Source organism: Octodon degus, unplaced genomic scaffold, assembly GCF_000260255.1.
Source record: "Octodon degus isolate 3935 unplaced genomic scaffold, OctDeg1.0 scaffold00197, whole genome shotgun sequence".
NCBI classification, from domain to species: domain Eukaryota; kingdom Metazoa; phylum Chordata; class Mammalia; order Rodentia; family Octodontidae; genus Octodon; species Octodon degus.
Window position 1 is genome coordinate 4139603 of NW_004524773.1, and position 17128 is coordinate 4156730.

At 45.9% G+C, this 17128-nt stretch overlaps 2 protein-coding genes across 3 annotated transcripts in view; both read right to left on the reverse strand.

The window, feature by feature from the left end:
* Cxcl17 (C-X-C motif chemokine ligand 17) overlaps window positions 1–17128 on the reverse strand; it is a 199528-nt gene that overhangs the window by 174164 nt on the left and 8236 nt on the right. The gene's annotated exons all lie outside the window — the stretch shown is intronic.
* LOC101574213 (protein FAM32A-like) lies at window positions 1116–8434 on the reverse strand. Its single transcript, XM_012517612.1, has 2 exons — window positions 8363–8434; window positions 1116–1454 (listed from the first exon to the last, which is right to left on the reverse strand). The coding sequence occupies exons 1-2, from the start codon at window positions 8432–8434 to the stop codon at window positions 1116–1118; spliced, it is 411 nt and encodes a 136-aa protein (XP_012373066.1).

The following is a 17128-nucleotide window of genomic DNA, read 5'->3' on the forward strand; positions in this document are numbered from 1 at the left end:
TAGTGATTTGATTTGAAACTGTCTCATTGCTATTTGTTTATCAACAAAATTATGAAAAAAAACTGTTCTAATTTCTTCTTTAATTTCATCTAGGACCTATTGGTTGTTCAGGAGGGTATTACTTAATTTTCATGTGTTTATGAAGTTGTTGTGGTTTCTTTCATCACAATTTCCAATTTAATTGCACTGTGGTCAGATAATATGCATGGGTTAATTTCAATTCCTTGCCATTTTCTTAAGCATGTTGTACAAATCTATTTTAATTTTTTTATTTATTATTTATGTGTGTGTGTGTGTGTGTGGCCACCTCAACCCACCAGGGGGTGGGGCTGGCTGGCATGTGGTGCTGGGGGATTGAACTGTGGTCCCTGTGCGTTGCTAAGTTTGTTCTAAGTAGGTGCTTTAGACCACTGTCTCACCAGCCCCAAATCTATTTTAAAGAAGGATCCATGTGTTTAAATGTACTTCTTTTATATAGCATATTCGTGGATTTTTTTTCTTGACCCATTCTGCCACTCCCAAGTGTAACTATAGGAATGTGTATTCTGGTGGAGAATTGTTTTTCATCTCTTGACTTTGAGTCTGCAAATTTCTTTTTGAGTTAAATGTGTTTCTTTTATACAGTATATTGTTGGATTTTGTTTCTTTACCCATTCTGCCAGTCTCATGTGTAACTATTAGAATGTGTTTTCTGATGTTGTTGAACAACAACATCAGAACACTCTAAACATCTACTAAATCCATGAGTACACCATTTTGATTTATTTCTTTGCTGGTCTTTCATCTGGTTGGTCTATCTATTTGTGCCAGTAGGGGTATTAGGGCCCCCCACTCCAATTGTGTTATTGCTTATTTGATTTTTCTCGTTGATTTATACTTGTTTTATATAGTCAGGTGCTCCCGTATTTGGTACATACCTATGTATGATTGCTGTTTCTTGTTCTTCTTGGAGTTCTTCCTTAACAAGTATGTAGTAATCTCTTTATCTGTTTTTTTTTTTTTTTGACAGTCACAGTGTGTGATTTTAATCAGGTTCCAGGATGATGAGATGGTTCCCAAAAGTGCCCGCAGATGCAGGGCCAAGTGGGAGAAGTTTCCTGAAGACTCTGCCGGGCCTACTTAGTCCAGCTGACTTTGGGAATGTCACAGTGCTCCGTGAGGGTGCCCAGGTGCCTGTTAAAGTCCTCCACATGCTGCTCGTGGGTTTTGGACGCTTTCTTCAGGATCTGCTCCATTTGCTGCTTTTCCTGTATCCTCTCGAAAGCTGCCTGTGCCAGTGTCCACTTGTTCAGGCAGCACCACTTCTCCTCCTCGTTCTTGCCCGGCACCACCACCTCCAGGAGCTTCACCTTGTCCTTTTTCCACTTGGTCATGCTGAGCTCTGCAACACTTTTCAGCTTCAGAGGCCCCTTTTGGACTTGCTCATAGGCCTCCACAGCACTGATCCACAGTTCCTGGAACAAAGTTCTGTTAGTACTTTATTTCATTTCTATTTATTTTATTTTATTTTTTGCTGTACCAAGGATTGAACTTAGGATCCTGCACTTGCCAGGCAGGTGCTTATTTACTGAGCTATCTCCCCCGCCCACTTTATCTATTTTGATCATTCTTGCTTTGACGTTCCTATTCTGCCAACAATAGTTACCCCTGATGTTTTCTAGATTTGTCTCCTTGAGAAATGTTATCCATCTCTTGACTCTCAGTCTACAAATTTCTTTTTGAGTTAAATGTATTTCTTTTAAACAGCATATTGTTGGATTTTGTTTCCTGGCTCATTTTGCCAGTCTGTTTCTTTTGATTGGTGAATTGAGACATTGATGGATATACCTGATAGGCACAAGTTTATCCTTATCTTATTGTTTTCCTGTTGTTGGTTCCCCATTTTTCCCTCTGTTTAATTGCTTGTCCTGCATGGTAATTTCTTTGTATTGTTGTTCTTAGAATTGTGGTCATTTAAAAAAAAAAAAAAAAAAAGGCCAGGGAGATGGCTCAGTAGAATAAGTGCTTCCCTAGCAAGCACAAGGGTCTGAATTCAAACCCCGGTTCCACCAAAAAAACAAAAGAATTGTGGTCATTTTTGTCTATGTTTAGAAAATCTCTCAGTATACTTTGTAGGTTGGTTAAATGGTCATAAATTTCTTTTGTTGTTCTTTGACATGGTCGTGTCTTATTTCTCCTTCAATTTTGAAAGATAGTTTTGCAGGGTATATCAGTCTGGGTTGGCAGATATTGTCTTCCAAATTTGAAATACTTCACTCCAAGCTCTTCCTGACTTAAGGATTTCTGTTGAGACATGTACTATGATTTATTTTTATTTATTTATTTTTTTTGGCAGAACTGAGGATTGAACTCAGACCCTTGTGCTTGCCAGGCAAACGCTTATTCTAATGAGCCATCTCCCTGGCCCCGAGACATGTGCTATGGTTCTTATGGGCTTTCCTTTATCTGTGGTGTTTCTTTTCTCAAAGAGCCTTAACATTCTGTCCTCGGTCTGAATTTCTAGGTTCTTGATTATTTTATGCCTTTGTGTAGATTTATTTTGATCTAAGTGGAGTTCTCTATGCCTCACTAAGCTGTGTCAGATTCATTTTCCCGCTTGGGATATTTTCTACTATTACTTTGGAAAATAGTGTTTATGTAATTTGTGTTGACTCATACATTTTATGGACATCAATCAGTCTTTTTTTTTTTTTATCACCTTGCAGCTGTTTAATTCTTTTTTTTTTTCCCCTGATCTCTTGTTACTTTTAAGAGATTTTTCCTTTTGTATTCAAAAACTGCAATTCTTGGGCTGGGGAGATGGCTCAGTGGAATAAACGCTACCCTGGCAAGTGCAAGCGCCCGAGTTCAATCTCTAGTTCTACAAAAAACAAACAAACAAACAAAAAACATGTAATTCTTTCTTCAGGGTCTGAAGGTCAATCTTCAGTTTTTTTCAAGTAGTTTTACCAGCTTTTCATGGAATTTTTCCCTTCCTGGATATCTATTCGAATCCATTTCATGCATTCTATTTCTTTCCTATATTGGCCATTCATAGTTTTCATCCTATTCCTATGCTCCTCTTTTTATCTACATCTACTCTACATTTTTTAGCAACTGCTTTGTTATGGTAATCCTTTTTTTAAACCTTAGAGATCATTTATTATCTGATTTCTTCTGTGGTCTTATAGATTTGCTTCTTTCCTTCAGTTACTCTCATCTCAGAGATGTCACATGCTTCTTTTTCTATATCTTGTTGTCTCCTGGAGTTGTGGGTGGGCTGGAGGTCTGGGGTTGCATTTTGCTTTTGCATCTTGTCATTTGCTATGTAAAAATGTTGTTTTGTTTTCTGTGTGGATTCTTGTAAGTTTTTGTAGTAAGTATCTTTATCGCTATTATCAAGGCCTCTCTGGAAAATATCTGTTTTTCAGGGATGTCTTGTATGTGTAGTACATTCTTACTTTGTGTCTGTCCCAAGATCCTACCTTCTCAATTTATTAATAGTGAGATGTTCATTCTCTGTTGAAATTATTACCCCAGAGCTTCCCAGTATTGTTACAGAAAGTCGAGCAAAACCAGATATGACATCCTAGATAAAGTAGTACAATTAGCAATGACAGTAACATTGAACACAGTTATGTAGCTGATAAATGGTGGTAACACCTAATTTTTTTTTTTTTGAGACAAGGTCTCATGCAGTTCAGGCTGGCATTGTGCTCACTTCTGTAGCTCCCAGTCAGGTCTCAAAACTCACAGAGATCTTCTTCTCTCAATCTCCTGAGTGCTGGGATTACAGGTATGTGTAACCACACCCGGTTCCAAGGCTGCACAGTGGGCACTTGCATCTGGGACTGAGATGGTGTACTCGGGGATCCAGGACCTGGGCATATGGGCCAAGACAGTATACCTGGGTATTGAGGTCAGAGACCACACAGCATGCAGGACCAATGATTGAACTCAGGTCATTGTGCTTGCCAGATAGGTGCTTATGCTTCTGAGCTATCTCCCTGCCCCCATAACACCTAATTTTGTACCTTAAACCATGGTAGAAAAATCTACAATTATATAGCAGAACTCATTATAAATTGGGAGTATGAAAATAAAGTGTTTCCCCTTGGTAAAGTGGTTTACCTATGGCAGAAAAATTTAAGAAGAGTGGAGGGCCAGGGACAAGTTTAGTGGTGTAAGCACCTGCCTGACAAGCAGAAGGTGCTAAGTTCTATCTCCACTTCCAAACAAAAGAGCAGATGAAACAGAGATAACTGAAGAGACATAAAGTGGCAGCGAGGTTGGAGGACAAAATACAACTATGTAAACTTTGGGAAAATAGAGAAAAGGGCAGGAGAGAATGAATGAAAGAGTAAGCAAGGAATTACAGAAATCAACTAGAAAAATTAAAATTTTCACTCATATGAAAATGTGATTGACTCTAGAAAGATAAATTGAGGAAAGGGGAAATAAGCCAAGTAGATTAGGACAAAAAAAATAGATAAAAGACAAAGAAGAAAAAGAAAAAACAGCAAAGAAAGCAGAAAAATGAAGCCAAAGACAACCAAATTTCCTCCAGCACCCACTGAGAGCCCACAGCTACCAAATAACACTGCTAAGCCCGTGGTACTTTGTGCTGGGTGTGAAGGTTGTTCCTGGCCTGCAGGTGCGGGCTCTGGGGCCTGTGTGTTGAGCCATTGCTTTGTGTATTTCTGGTAGCACACTGCCACTTTTATCCTGTTTGTCTTGGCATCTCACTCAGTTGTTGTGCTGCTTTCAGAGAGAGACAGGGGACGCTCCCAGTCCCATGCACAGCGGGCCCCTCCTGGTCCTTGCTCAGCTTTCTGTGTTCCCCTTCCCCTGGCAAGTCGCTGTCCTTCAGGGCATTTGCTGCAGGTGGGGGTGCAGATGCGGTGGTGCTGTCTATCTCAAAAATATTATCCCCTAGTTCCTGCAGAGTGCTCAGGCCCATGATCTCCCAAATGAGTGGACGGTGAAGGCTTAAATGAATGAGACAAATGGAAAGATATCAGGGCTCCACGAGGTTCACAACCTAACATCAGAATTCCAGATACTCTGGGACTAAGACCAGGAACTTCTCGATACCACATATCTATTAGGTTTCAAATAGAGGGAGATACTTAAGAAAATGCAGGCATTTTAGCAGGACCTTGGAAATATTTTCCAAAGTAATATGTTATGTTAATTTGAGAGAACTATGTTACTTCTAGGGAGGCCTTTAACGCATGGAGAAGTCTGCAGCTGCAGTCTCCTTTTAGTTAATTGGGGTTGTAGTTGCACATCCTCAACTGTGGCTTTATCTTCTCCTTTGAGGCATCCCAACTTCACAGGCCAGTACAGGCCTCACACGGGAACCAGTGACTCATAGAGGTTCACTTACTGTGAGTCCACACCCCACCTCCACACAGGGCCTAGGCTTTGGGAAACTCACAATTAAACATGAAAGTCCAATTGGTTAATTTTAAATCATGCTCAGAGACACTTTGTAGTGGTCTCCCTCAGTGGTCGCACTCTCTGCTCCTGTGGGTGACATCCGAGCCTCTCTGTCCCAGTCCTTAGTTCTCTCCTGAGCGGGGAGTTCCCGTCTCCCACTGTTGTTTGCAAGGTCCACTGCCTCTGCCACTGCCACAGCCTCTGCTGTATTCCTAAGTTGTTAGGACATGGTGAGGTGCTGGGGGGGCCTTTCTCCTCCTGTGAGCGCATGGGGCCTTCACCAGCTGCACAGTCCTGCAGTGCAATTGCTGTTTAACTCCTGCACATCTCTAGCCACAGGTCATGGGGGAGGGCTGAGCAGTTCCATTTTCCCTGCACACCTGTAGTCTTTATTTTTTGTTTTTTTATTAGTTTGTTTTTATGTATTTGGTATAGGATCTCAATACTCAGCTGGGATTCATAGTGATCCCTGGGTTTTCAGCCTCCCAAGCACTGGGATTACAGGAGTGCGCTACCACACCCAGTATCAGTGGCTGGCTCAGGGTGCCCAAGGAAGGGGTTGTTGAAGATCAAACCCTGGTCCCCGTGCTTGCCTAAGCAGGACATAGTCCACTGTACTATCTCGCTGGCCCTTGAAATCTTTATTCCTGTCCCTAGATGTTGCAGTTAGTGCTCATGTGCATAAAAGGAAGAGGAAGAAAAAGAAGAGAAAAGCAAAGTAAAGCAAAGAGAAAAGTTAGGTTTTTAATTGCATCTTTGATTTTTTTATGTATTCATTACAGGGTCTACAGGGTCTCACTGTGGAGATCAGACTCGTAGTGGTCCTCCTGTTTTCAGCCTCCCAAGTGCTGGGATTACAGGCACATGCCACCATGCCCAATTTCAATCACCATCTCAGCATGCCCCGGGGTTGGGCCAGCAAGGCACACTGGAGATTGAAGCACAATCCCTGCTTAGGCAGGCTCTGTAATCTGCTAAACTATCTGGCTGGCACATCTTTGATTTTATTCATAGATTTTGGTTTGTTTAGGATTGTTTATATCTTCAATACTCTGTTTTGGTAACTCATGTGCATCTAGGAATCTGTCCATTTCCTCTGCATTTTCCATTTTATTGGAATACTGTTTCTTAAAGCAGATATAGATGACCTGGATTTCTGGAAGTCTGTTGTGACTTTATTCATTTGTAATTGCGGGGACTTGGGGCTTTCATTTATCTAATATGGATGGCTGAGAGTTTGTTGATTTTCCTTAATTTTTCAAAGAAACACCTCTTTAAATCATTACCTCTTTGCTCTCTTTTCTTCATCTCTACTGCATTAATTTCTGCTCTGCTCTGCTCTTTTTAATCCCCTTCCTCACAGGAGCCTTGGTCTTGGCCTGCTCTTCTTTTCCTAAAAGTTTCATTTTCAACATTAAACCATCTACCTGAGCTTGCTCTAGTTTTCTGATCTGGGCATTCACTGCTCTGAATTTCCCTCCTCGGACTGCCTTCGGTGTGTCAGCGTGTGCACCAGTAAGTGGTATCATCACTGCAATGTATTTGTATAAACCGTCTAATTTCTTCCATTTTCTCTGTCACTCATTGGTTGTTCAGGGAGGTCTTATTTAATTTGCATATATTTATGCAGTTCTTGTGGTTTCTTTCACCATGGATTTCCAATTTAATTGTCCCATGGTCTCAGAGTATGCTTGGAATAATTTCAATTCCTTGTCATTTATAAGCATGTTTCATCAGCTTATATGTGGTGCATGTGGAATAAGGTCCTGTGTGCAGCTGAGAACAATGTGCATTCTGATGTTGGGTGGAGTACTCAGTTGACGTCTACTAAATCTATGTCTTCAAAGGTTTGGTGAAGTTCTAACATTTCATTGTGGAATTTGTGTCTGGTTCACCCATTCATGGCAGTGTGGTACTAAGGTACTCTATTAGAACTGTACAAGCATTTACTTGATTTTCATGTCTATTAATACTTGTTTTATATAGTTTGCACTGGCGTTTGTTGCATATGTACTTTCTATTCCTATTTCTTCCTTTGGATTTTTCCCTTCATAAGGATATAGTGAGCTTTTTTGTGTCTCTTAATCAATATGGCTTGAAATCCATATTGTCTGAAAATTGAAAATCTATCCCCAAACTTACAGATCCCTGTTGCATGAAGTATTATTTTATATCCTTTGAGTTTCAGACTATGAATTTGTTTTTGAGTTCTATGTGTTTCTCTATTCAGTGTGTCATTGGATGTTGCTTCTTGACCTATTCTGCCAGTCTGTTTCTTTTACTTGGTGAATTGATACCATTAACATTAATGATAATAACTGATAGGCACTGAATTATGCTTGTCATGTTATTTTCCTGTTGTTGGATCCCTTTTCCTCCTGCTCTGTTGAATTGCTTACCTTGTCTAGTGGATCCATTCTTTTGGAGTTCATAAGTATTTTTTTTTCTTAGTCTAGAATGACCTTCAGAACATGTGGGAGTTCTGAGTTTGTGGTCATGAATCTACTGAGGTGTTCTTTTTCATAGACCTACCCTATTTCTTCATCAATTTTGAAAGATCATGTGGCAGAGGGCATCACTCTGGGTTGGAGGTTTTTTAGGGGTTGAAATACTTTACTCCAAGGTCTCCATGACTTGAAGGTTTGTATGAGAACTCTGCTGTGATCTGATGGGTTTTCAGAAGTGATTTTCTTCTTTTCTAGAAAAGCTTTTAATACTGGGTTCTTACGTTAAATCTCTGTTTAGAAAGTGCAGGAGTCCATGTTTCCACTGCTCTGCCCACATACAATTTTACTTTTTCCATCACTACCTTCCCCAACTTGGTGTTAAGTTCTCTGGGTCACAGCACCTCTGTGCAGACTAGACACCAGGGTCACTGCGCTGCCATCAGAAGCTCCCCTGCATTTGTCCCTCTGCACATGCTTGTTCCCAGGTTCCTGACCTGATCATAGATGATGCCTTCAGAGCCTGTGATAACCTTGTAGGCTGACAGGGAGTGAAGTAGCTGCCACATCAGGGAAGACAGGAAAGCAGATGGCTTGAGAGGGTGGTGGTGAGGCAAGGAGATGGGTCTATTTGAGTTCCAGGCAGAAACACCAGGGCTTGGGCCTGCTTACACAAACAACAGCTACAACAACAACAATAACAACAACAATGTCATCCTAGCTCTGCTCTACTGCAGAATACCAGACGGAGGTTGAATTGGGCTTTAGGTGGTACAAATAAGTATATTCTGTGTGTCTCCCTGCCATGGACATGGAAAGAGAGGGGCTTATTGGTTTTCTTGTGCCATCTGTTCCTGCAATGACCTTCCTTCCAAAGGTCAGTGTGTATTTGAGGCTGAGGTCTAGACACAATGCTGTTGGTCTGAGGCAGACTGTAGTGTCCTCTGATGTCTGAAGAGGTAAAAGTGCAGCCCTGGGGGATTGGAGACTCTTGTTGCTCACCTGAAGCCTCTAGTTGAGCACGATGGGTGAAGGATTATGCTGAATGACTGTCATTGACTGAACATTCGCATGGTGTGGAGCTGAGTATGTAGGAGCCCAGATCCCAAGATGCCCACTGCTAGATCACAAGCATCTGTTCACAGGATGGTCACAGGGACTGAGTGGGTTCATGTGGTGACAACTGGAATGATCCCACATAGAGAGCTCCATGCCACATTTACAGGTGGAGGCTGTGTCTGGAGGAGCTGGTGAGGGTGACCCAGCACAGGCACAGTGGCTGCCAGCACAGGGAACAGAAACCAGTGAGTGCTCATCTGGAGGATGTGACTGGGGACCTACAGCCATCAAAGGCAACTGAGACTCATGGAGCACACAGGAACCCTCACCCTGGGCATTAGGTGGTACAAGGGTGTAAGGAAGACCTGGGTGCACAAGAGCTGAGTCCCTGGAATGGCAGGTGTCTGGGTGTAGGAGCGGAGCTGCTCCTGTGACTGGGAGGAGATGGGAATGAGGAGGATGGGGCAGAGAGGCTCGGCTTGGAGAGCAGCCAAGACTTCAACTCATCTCAGGTTTCAGGGGCTTAGCTGGATTCAGGAACCAGTGTGCCATGCTTGTTGGGTGCTCTAGGCTGGCTGTGATCATTGAAGGTTAGAATGAAACTAGAAACTAATAATGAGATTCCTGCAATTTCAGTGGTTTAGGTACAGGGACTTGTGCCGTAGGGTACCTTGTGGTATAGTGGGAGTGTGCTAGGAATCACACCAAAGACTTCTATGTGCAAGATCCCAGGCACTGAGATAAACTACACATCCTGAACTCCAGGGCTATAAACCTTGTCTTAAGGCTGTTGGCTTCCTCAAGGCCTTTTGCCACGTATAGCAATCAGCCACACAGAGATTTTGCAACAGTTGTACCAAAAACCAACCATAACAACAGAAACTTTCAGAGGGATCACAGTAGATAACTTAGCCACTTGGATCATCACTCTATAAATTTTCTATTGCACCTTTCCTTCATACATAAACACAGGTCTTTCTCCCAGTCTCCTCTTCTTGCTGCAGAGGACTTGGGAGCCAAGTGTGCTGAGGAGCTGTCCGAGGTTCTGACCACATATCTGTTGAAGGTCTGCTGAGTTGTAAGTGAGCGCTGAGTACTTTTATTTCCAACAGCTGAGCGTTAGCATCCTGGAGGAGGGGACACTGCTGCAGATAATGCACCCCAGGCCCATTCCCTCCTCTCAAGAACTGGAGAGGGGTGTGGAGGCCATCGCAGGAACTAAAACCACAGTCTGGTCAATGGAATCCAGGTGCTAATATTTTACATTTTTGTGGAAAAGCAGACAAACTAACATTAATAAAAGTGAGGCTCCGAGTAAGGTTCCTCCACAGGCACCCGTGTGCTCCTCCATAGAATCTGTGAATATGAGCCGTGGCGTGTAGATCTCTGCAGATTTCATTAGACATCACCTGCAGACATCCTTGGTTTTATCCAGGCAAGTCCCAAGTTAACCACAAGGCATTTTCTTTATAACTGATAGAGGTAGGAAAGTTGGAAAACACAGGAAATGTGATTGTGGAATAAGCAAAGAGAAGCCCCAGTAGCTGGACTTAACAACCCCAAATGTCTGGAGTGTCAGGGTCTGGCCTCCCAGGAAGGTCATCCTTCAGGCAGAAGAAGGAGTTTGTAGAAAGTTATGAAGCAGCATCTGCTTTGGGGTTGATTTTGCAGTAAAAATTCATGTCAGAGTTTAGAAATTCCTGTGAAGAATACAGAAAAGCCTCTGACTCTGGGTCCTTCTCAGAGCAGAGCACAGCCTGTAGGCATGGTGATCCACCCTGAGCTGCTCTGTGTCCAGGCCTGCCTGTGTTTGGGTGTCTTCTTGTTCCATCGCTCCAGCTATTCATCCATATTTTTTATGTATTTAGTACAAAGTCTATAGGGTCTCACTACACAGATCAAACTCATAGTGATTATCCTGTTTTCAGCCTCCAAAGTGCTGTGATTACAGGCCAGTGCCACCACTTCAGTCTCAGTTGCCATCTCAGTATGTCCTGGGGGTGGAACCAACAAGGCATGTGGAGCTGGGACTCGAACCTTGGTCCCTTCACTTTGCCTAAGCAGGTGCTTTAGTCTGTTCAGCTATCTGGCTGGCCCTTATTTATCAACATTTGGTCACACTTTTTTCCAAAATCAGTCATAAGGCTTAGCTAGATTTCAGTCATGGACAGGTTCCAGGGCATCTCGGTTTTATAGGAGCAAAACATTCATCACCCACACTCACCTCATAGATGGGAATAGCTGCCCAGGTACTGGGGACAGTATCCTGTTAGAGGATAGAGAGTTGTGGTCAGAGGACCAGGAGGGAGGGTCCTGGAGGCCGTGAAAGAAGTGAGAAGGGGCTGGACCTGCTTCCACTCTGTCCTCTTCACCAGAGGTAAGCCCTGCAGTCTCCTGAGCAGCAGCCTGCACCAAGCGACACCCAGTCCATGTCCTAGCTTGCCTTGTTGCTTGGGACCCCTCACAAATCACCTGCCACATTCCAGGATCCCTCTGACCAATGAAAGAAAATATCATCTTAAGAAGAAGATGTGACTGCCCCTGAAGAGGACACAACTTCTGGCCAGGGATGGGCTAACCCCTGGCCAGGGGGTGCTGCTGCTCTGTGCTCTGCTGGGGTTGACAGAGCCCCTGCTCTGAGTCCTGTGCAGCAGGCAAGAAGACAGGCTTATCTGGGAGGTAAAGCTGTTGCAATAAAAAGGAGAGGCCTGGGAAGACAGGCAGGAGTCATTAGGAAGGTGCTACAATATCCATGGTCCTCTGCAAAAGGTCGTAGTGACCCTCCTGTCTCAGCCTACCCAGCCCTGGGATTACAGACATGTACCACCATGCCCAGTTTCTGTGGCTGGCACGGTGCACCCAGGGTTCAGGGCCAGCACAGCATGCGGTAGTGGGGATCAAGCGTGGGTCCTTGCATTTGCCAGGTAGGCACTTGGAATGCTGAGCTGTCTCCCCAGCCCTCTCCTTTTTATTTTTTATTTCTATTATCAATTTTGCATGCTTATATCTGGTAATCTGAACAACTGATTTGAAGAGAATGATACGCAATATAACAGCTATTGTTGGATTTCTATCATTTTGTTTAGTGAAATTCTGTATCATTTCAAATGTTTTTTAAGCTTTTTTTATTATCTTAAAGAAAAAAAAAAGACTACTCAAAGAGTTGGCTCTGGTAGCCTCCTCCCTCTGTGCTGAGCCTCTTCCCCAGCAGGACCATTTCCTAGGGCCTCATGACTGGAGGTGAAGTCTGTCTAAAACACCTCTCTGTCCCCTTCCCTCTATGTCCTGCCTCTGTCCCTTCGTCCCCTCCCTGTGTGACCTTCCGTAGGCAGACCACACTCTGAGGAGCAGAGTGAAAGAGAAAGCAATTATAACTGGGTGAAGCTTACAAGGGGCAGTGCTGGGGTATCCACAGCCTGTAGACACCAAGATGGCCTGGGAATTGCAGAGTCCAGGATGAGAGAGTCCTTTGGACTAAGACCCAGTTGTAGTTGGTAGTTACTTCCTCCAGATGCCATAGAGGTCCGGAGCTCTCTGTAGAGGAGTGGCCTTCAACATGGAGGTGACTGAGGCTAGCCAGGGAGCTTGGGGGAAGAGGAGGACTGTGGAGTGAGCCTACACTGGGGAGATTCCAACCCCGCTGGACACTGGGTCCTGCTGAGAGGATCAGTAGACCCCTGAGATGTGCCAAGGTGGGGATGGGTGCCCTCTGGCAGACAGTGATGAAAATGTCCATGGCAGAATTGGGAAAGAGTTTTATGCATCTGTCATCCTTAAACATTTATCAAATTTACTTTTTTTTTCTTTTCTTTTTTGTCCCAGGGATCGAACTCATGACCTTGTGCTTGTCAGGAAGGTGCTTATGCCACTGAGCTATCTCCCCGCCCTATATCTAATTTTTATGACAGGACACATTCTGACTTCAATCCACATCTCTCAGCCAAGTCCTTCTCTGATCTGCTTCTGGAATGTCACCAAGCTCATGTGTGCGTGCTGAAGCCAGGCCAAGAAGGGGCTGCAGAACTGGGGATCTGGACCTGTGTACATGACTCTTGGGCTGGGCTGAGCAGGTATGAGGAGGAGAGGGGAGAGCCCGTGTCAGTGAAGTCTCACAAGAGCCAGCCTGCTCAGGTGGCAGGGCTCCTTCCTGTCCCCTTTTTTTACATGATCTTGGAGCAGCTGGACCAGAAGCTTGCTGTCACAAGGGGTTTTCAGCCTCTGCTTTCCTCCAGGGGGGCTTTTCTCACCTCTGCAACCTGGGTGCCGGGCCTCACTGTTTAAGGGAAGGCAGTGGATCTGTACAGATGCCATGCATGGGTTCTTTCAGCAGAGAAGCAGGCCTCTGGGTCAGAGACACCTCTCCCCTCACAGGCATGAACCTCTGGGGCTCTGTTTATCGTGGGGTTCCTCTAGCTCTGCAGCTCTGCATGGAAAGGGATGGTTTGGGGCTCCCTTTTCCCACCAGTCACAATTGTGATCTCCCTAGGTGAGGGGTCACACTGCTCTCCTCTTCGGAGGTATTCAAGTTATGTTGCAGAACAGATGACACTGTAAGGGATGAGAATGGAACAGGCCCTCACCCTGTTGGCCTGCTTCCACCCCATAGTGCAGTCAGCCAGCCTGTGTTAGGGCATAACCAGGTCATGCCCTAACCTGAGTTCACCGGAGCTCATGCAGCTGAGCCTGATTGTGTTTGGTTGGCACAAAAACCCAAAGAATGCAAGGGGACCCTAAGTTTAGGACAATGACTAGAGACATCTGAGAGCTCATTAGTAGTTCTAATGTCTGCAGATGATAGAGCTGTTTGGAGTCACATGCTCCCCCTCTTCTTTTTTTATCTTTGTATCACCAACATGCAGACCCCACTTGAACAGGGACTGAAGATGCTGAAGTCTTCCTCTGCCACTTACTTTGGCTCTTGGGAAGTTCCTTGAGGGACTTCAACATAGCACAGCCCTGAGTTCACACCTAGAGGTGAACACCTCTCAGTGAGACATGCTCAAGAGAATGAGAGGACTGTGATGTACCGGTGTGACTAGGGGAGGATGAGCCAAGACATGGGACACATGTTGTGACTTCCATCTAGAGATCCCCAAAACTTCAGGAGCTTATAGGTGGAGGTTTGGGGTGATGGTTGGATCATGAGTGTGTGATACTGGATTTGGGGCATGTGATAGCTATATTTGTCCACTGGTTTGTTTAGCATGGCTGTGGGTGATGAATTACTGGTGAGGCAGTGACCTGAACCTCAAGAACTTGATGGGGGAGATGAGGGGAATGCCAGGGTTCTGGGGATCAAAACCAGGGCCTTAAATATGGTTTGTAAGCCTCCCACCACTGAGACAAAGCCCAGTCCCTGAACCTCAGGGCGAGAAACACTCAAGGTAACACTGGAGCAGGCTGTCAGCCTCCCAAAGCCAGACTCCGGGTACAGCGAGCCGCTGTGCAGGGATTTGCAGGACAGGGGCTAAAACCCCTAATAACAGACACATGAAGAGAAGCTGCACAGTAATCTCCACAGTAATCTGGAGAAGCCTTGGGCCATCCTGTAGTGAATCAGTACGGTATTTTCTTGAGTAGAATGGAAATGGGTACCTTTTGCCATGGTGCCATCCTTTCAGTGGTCCCTGCCTCAGTGCCCCAGAACCAATGGCGCTGAGGCGCTGTCCGCGGTGCTGATCTCCATGAACTGTGGAGGGGCTACGGAGCGGTGAGCTCCCAGTTTTTTACTCCTAGCAGTCGAGCATCATCACCAGGGAGAAAGAGTGCAGGTGCTGGGGCATGGCGAGCTCCTGCCCCACCTCCTCCATCTCGGGAGCTCGAGGATGCTGTGGTGCCACTGCAGACCCCATAGTCTGGTCATCCGAATCTGGGTGCCTATGTGTAGTTTTTTGTGAAAGAGGAGAAAACCTCGAAGTCCTTCTCATATCAGAGAGAGAAAAAGGCAGGAGAATCAGAAGAGAAGGGAGGTATGAGGATGGAGCTGAGCAGAAAGGGGCTTCCAGAGGCCATACTGTTGGCTTCCCAGGAAGGTCGGTAGCTGCTGGAGGCTGGCAAAGGAAATGGCCAGTCCCCAGAGCCTCCAGAGAGGGCGCAACCACACTGACACCTTGGTGTGTGTTGTTCTGTACCCCGGCATGTGTGGAATTAGTGACAGCAGCGGCAGGAAAAGCATGCAGGAGGAGCCTGTTTGATCTATGTACAAACAGGATAAGGAGCAAAATCACAGCTGGAAACTGTGGGAGGTTTTGCTCCTCATATGAGGATGCATGGCACTCAGATAATGGCAGAATGAACTCTGAGCTTTAGCCATGGACCTGTCTGTGGGAATGTGGCACTGATGTGAGTGGATGTCACCTTTGTCAGCCTCTCCAGGGCCTCAGGGAAGGGCTGAGAGCAGAAGTTCAGGTGCAGGGAGGAGCCTGCAGCTGGGAGCCCTGCAGGGCAGGCTGAGAGGGGACTGTGTCCTGTCACTTGGGGACCCTGACCATCTGCCCTGGACAACTGAGTGTGGAGGGGAGGATTGCTCTAGGGAGGCCTAGTCAGGGCAAGTGAGGGTGCATGGGGTGAGAGGCTGTGGGCAGTGTCAGGCAGGACCTTGCTCAGGCCCTGAGTGTGGATCTGCACCCTGCTCAGCTACACTGTCAGCCTCTTTGTCTCCACAGAGTTGAAGGTGTCCTAAGCTCTGGTCTTCTGAGAAAAGAGGTGTGGCCAGGATGAATAGTGCCTAGAGAGTCAGGCTTGTGGGACTGTCCCTTGGGCATGAAGCTTCTGTAGGGAATCACGAAGCAGCACATCTTTGTGTGCATTCAATAGCAAATGTTCAAGTCAGAGTTTAGTGATTCCTGGGAAAAGAATAAAGAGGCCCCCTGTCCCTTGTGTCCTCTCAGGTCCTGATCACGGGGCTGCCCTGTGCTCAGCGCACAGGGCACTCAGTGCACTCCTGCTTCCTATTCCCTGCCTCCTGCTCTGCCCATGATCCTTTATGGCTATTGTTTCCTGGATCTCAGAGCTCAGCTAATGTTGGCATGGATAATTCCTGTCCACTTTTGTCCTGGAGTACCAGGTTATTCACTGCCCACACTCACCACACAGATGGGGGCAGCAGTCCTGGGGCGAGGGAGGGAAGCTGGTTGGGGAAGAGAAAGCAAACATCAGGGCACAGGGAGGGAGGCAGGGTCACTGAGGCTGAGGTGCCAGTGAGCGGGTGTGGGGCTGAGCCTAGTAGGTTCTTGTCTCTGTCAGATCAGAGTGAGCATCCCTCTCTCCACCCTATCTGTTTCCTCTTAGGCGTGAGCAGCCTGCACCCCGGGTGACATCCCATCTCCTGTCCTTGGTGCGCTCACCCCACACTCTCATTATCCTGGGATCCCTGGCTAATGCTCCAGCAGCTGCTCTGCCCCACCAGACTCTAGGGTTCCCTCAGACCAATGGAGGGATTCAGGTTAGGCTCGAGCGAGGACAAGTGTGGTCTAGCCTCTAAAGATGTCTGTCTCGGGTCAGGGCTGGGCTGACTTCTGGTGGGTGGTACAACACCTAGCTAGCTTCCTCATTTCACCCCATTTCAGCCTCCCAACCACAAGCCCAATTCCAGGATGGGTGAGGCATGTGGTACCTGGGATTGAACTCAAGACCTTGCACTTGCCAGGCAGGCAGTTATGCTGCCAGGCTATCTCCGCAACCCCTAGAGTAGTGATTCTTGACTAGTGTCTAAACCCTCTACCCTCCTTTGACAAGTCTGGACATACTTTTAGCTTTCTTATGGGACAGGGTGCATGTGCGTGGAGCTTTCTCAAGGGGCCCTGGCACCTAATGAATAGAGGTTCTGTGGCTGCTGGTGAGCCTTTAACATGTGCAGAACAGTTCTAGACCTCAAAGAATTGCTGAGCCCCTAATGTCCAGAGAGAGGCTACTCATTCGTGGTGTAGGGGGTTAAAACAGCAAAATTTGAACTTAGAAACACAAGGACTTAGCTAGTACCTATGGATGAGTGTGAAGGTCATCATGTGGGCTGTAGAAACAATAGACCAGTTTGTGCCACCAACCGGGTCCCAGTCTGGATGGGTAGGGTTGGAGGCCAGAGAAGCACATACACACTTTCAGTCTGAGACAACATACGACAAATTCAGGAGGAGAATCACATGTGGGCTGAGAAGTGGGTGTACGTGCCTAGTGGCAGGAGGACAAGGCAGGCTGTGGGCAAG

What these genes read in the sequence shown, in the direction of transcription:
- LOC101574213 (XM_012517612.1), bottom strand. Translation starts at nt 8,434, where the DNA reads ATGTGGCAGCTACTTCACTCCCTGTCAGCCTACAAGGTTATCACAGGC. An exon ending in AAGGCATCATCTATGATCAG is followed by an intron (nt 1,455 to 8,362) that starts GTCAGGAACCTG and finishes ACTTTGTTCCAG; the next exon opens with GAACTGTGGATCAGTGCTGT.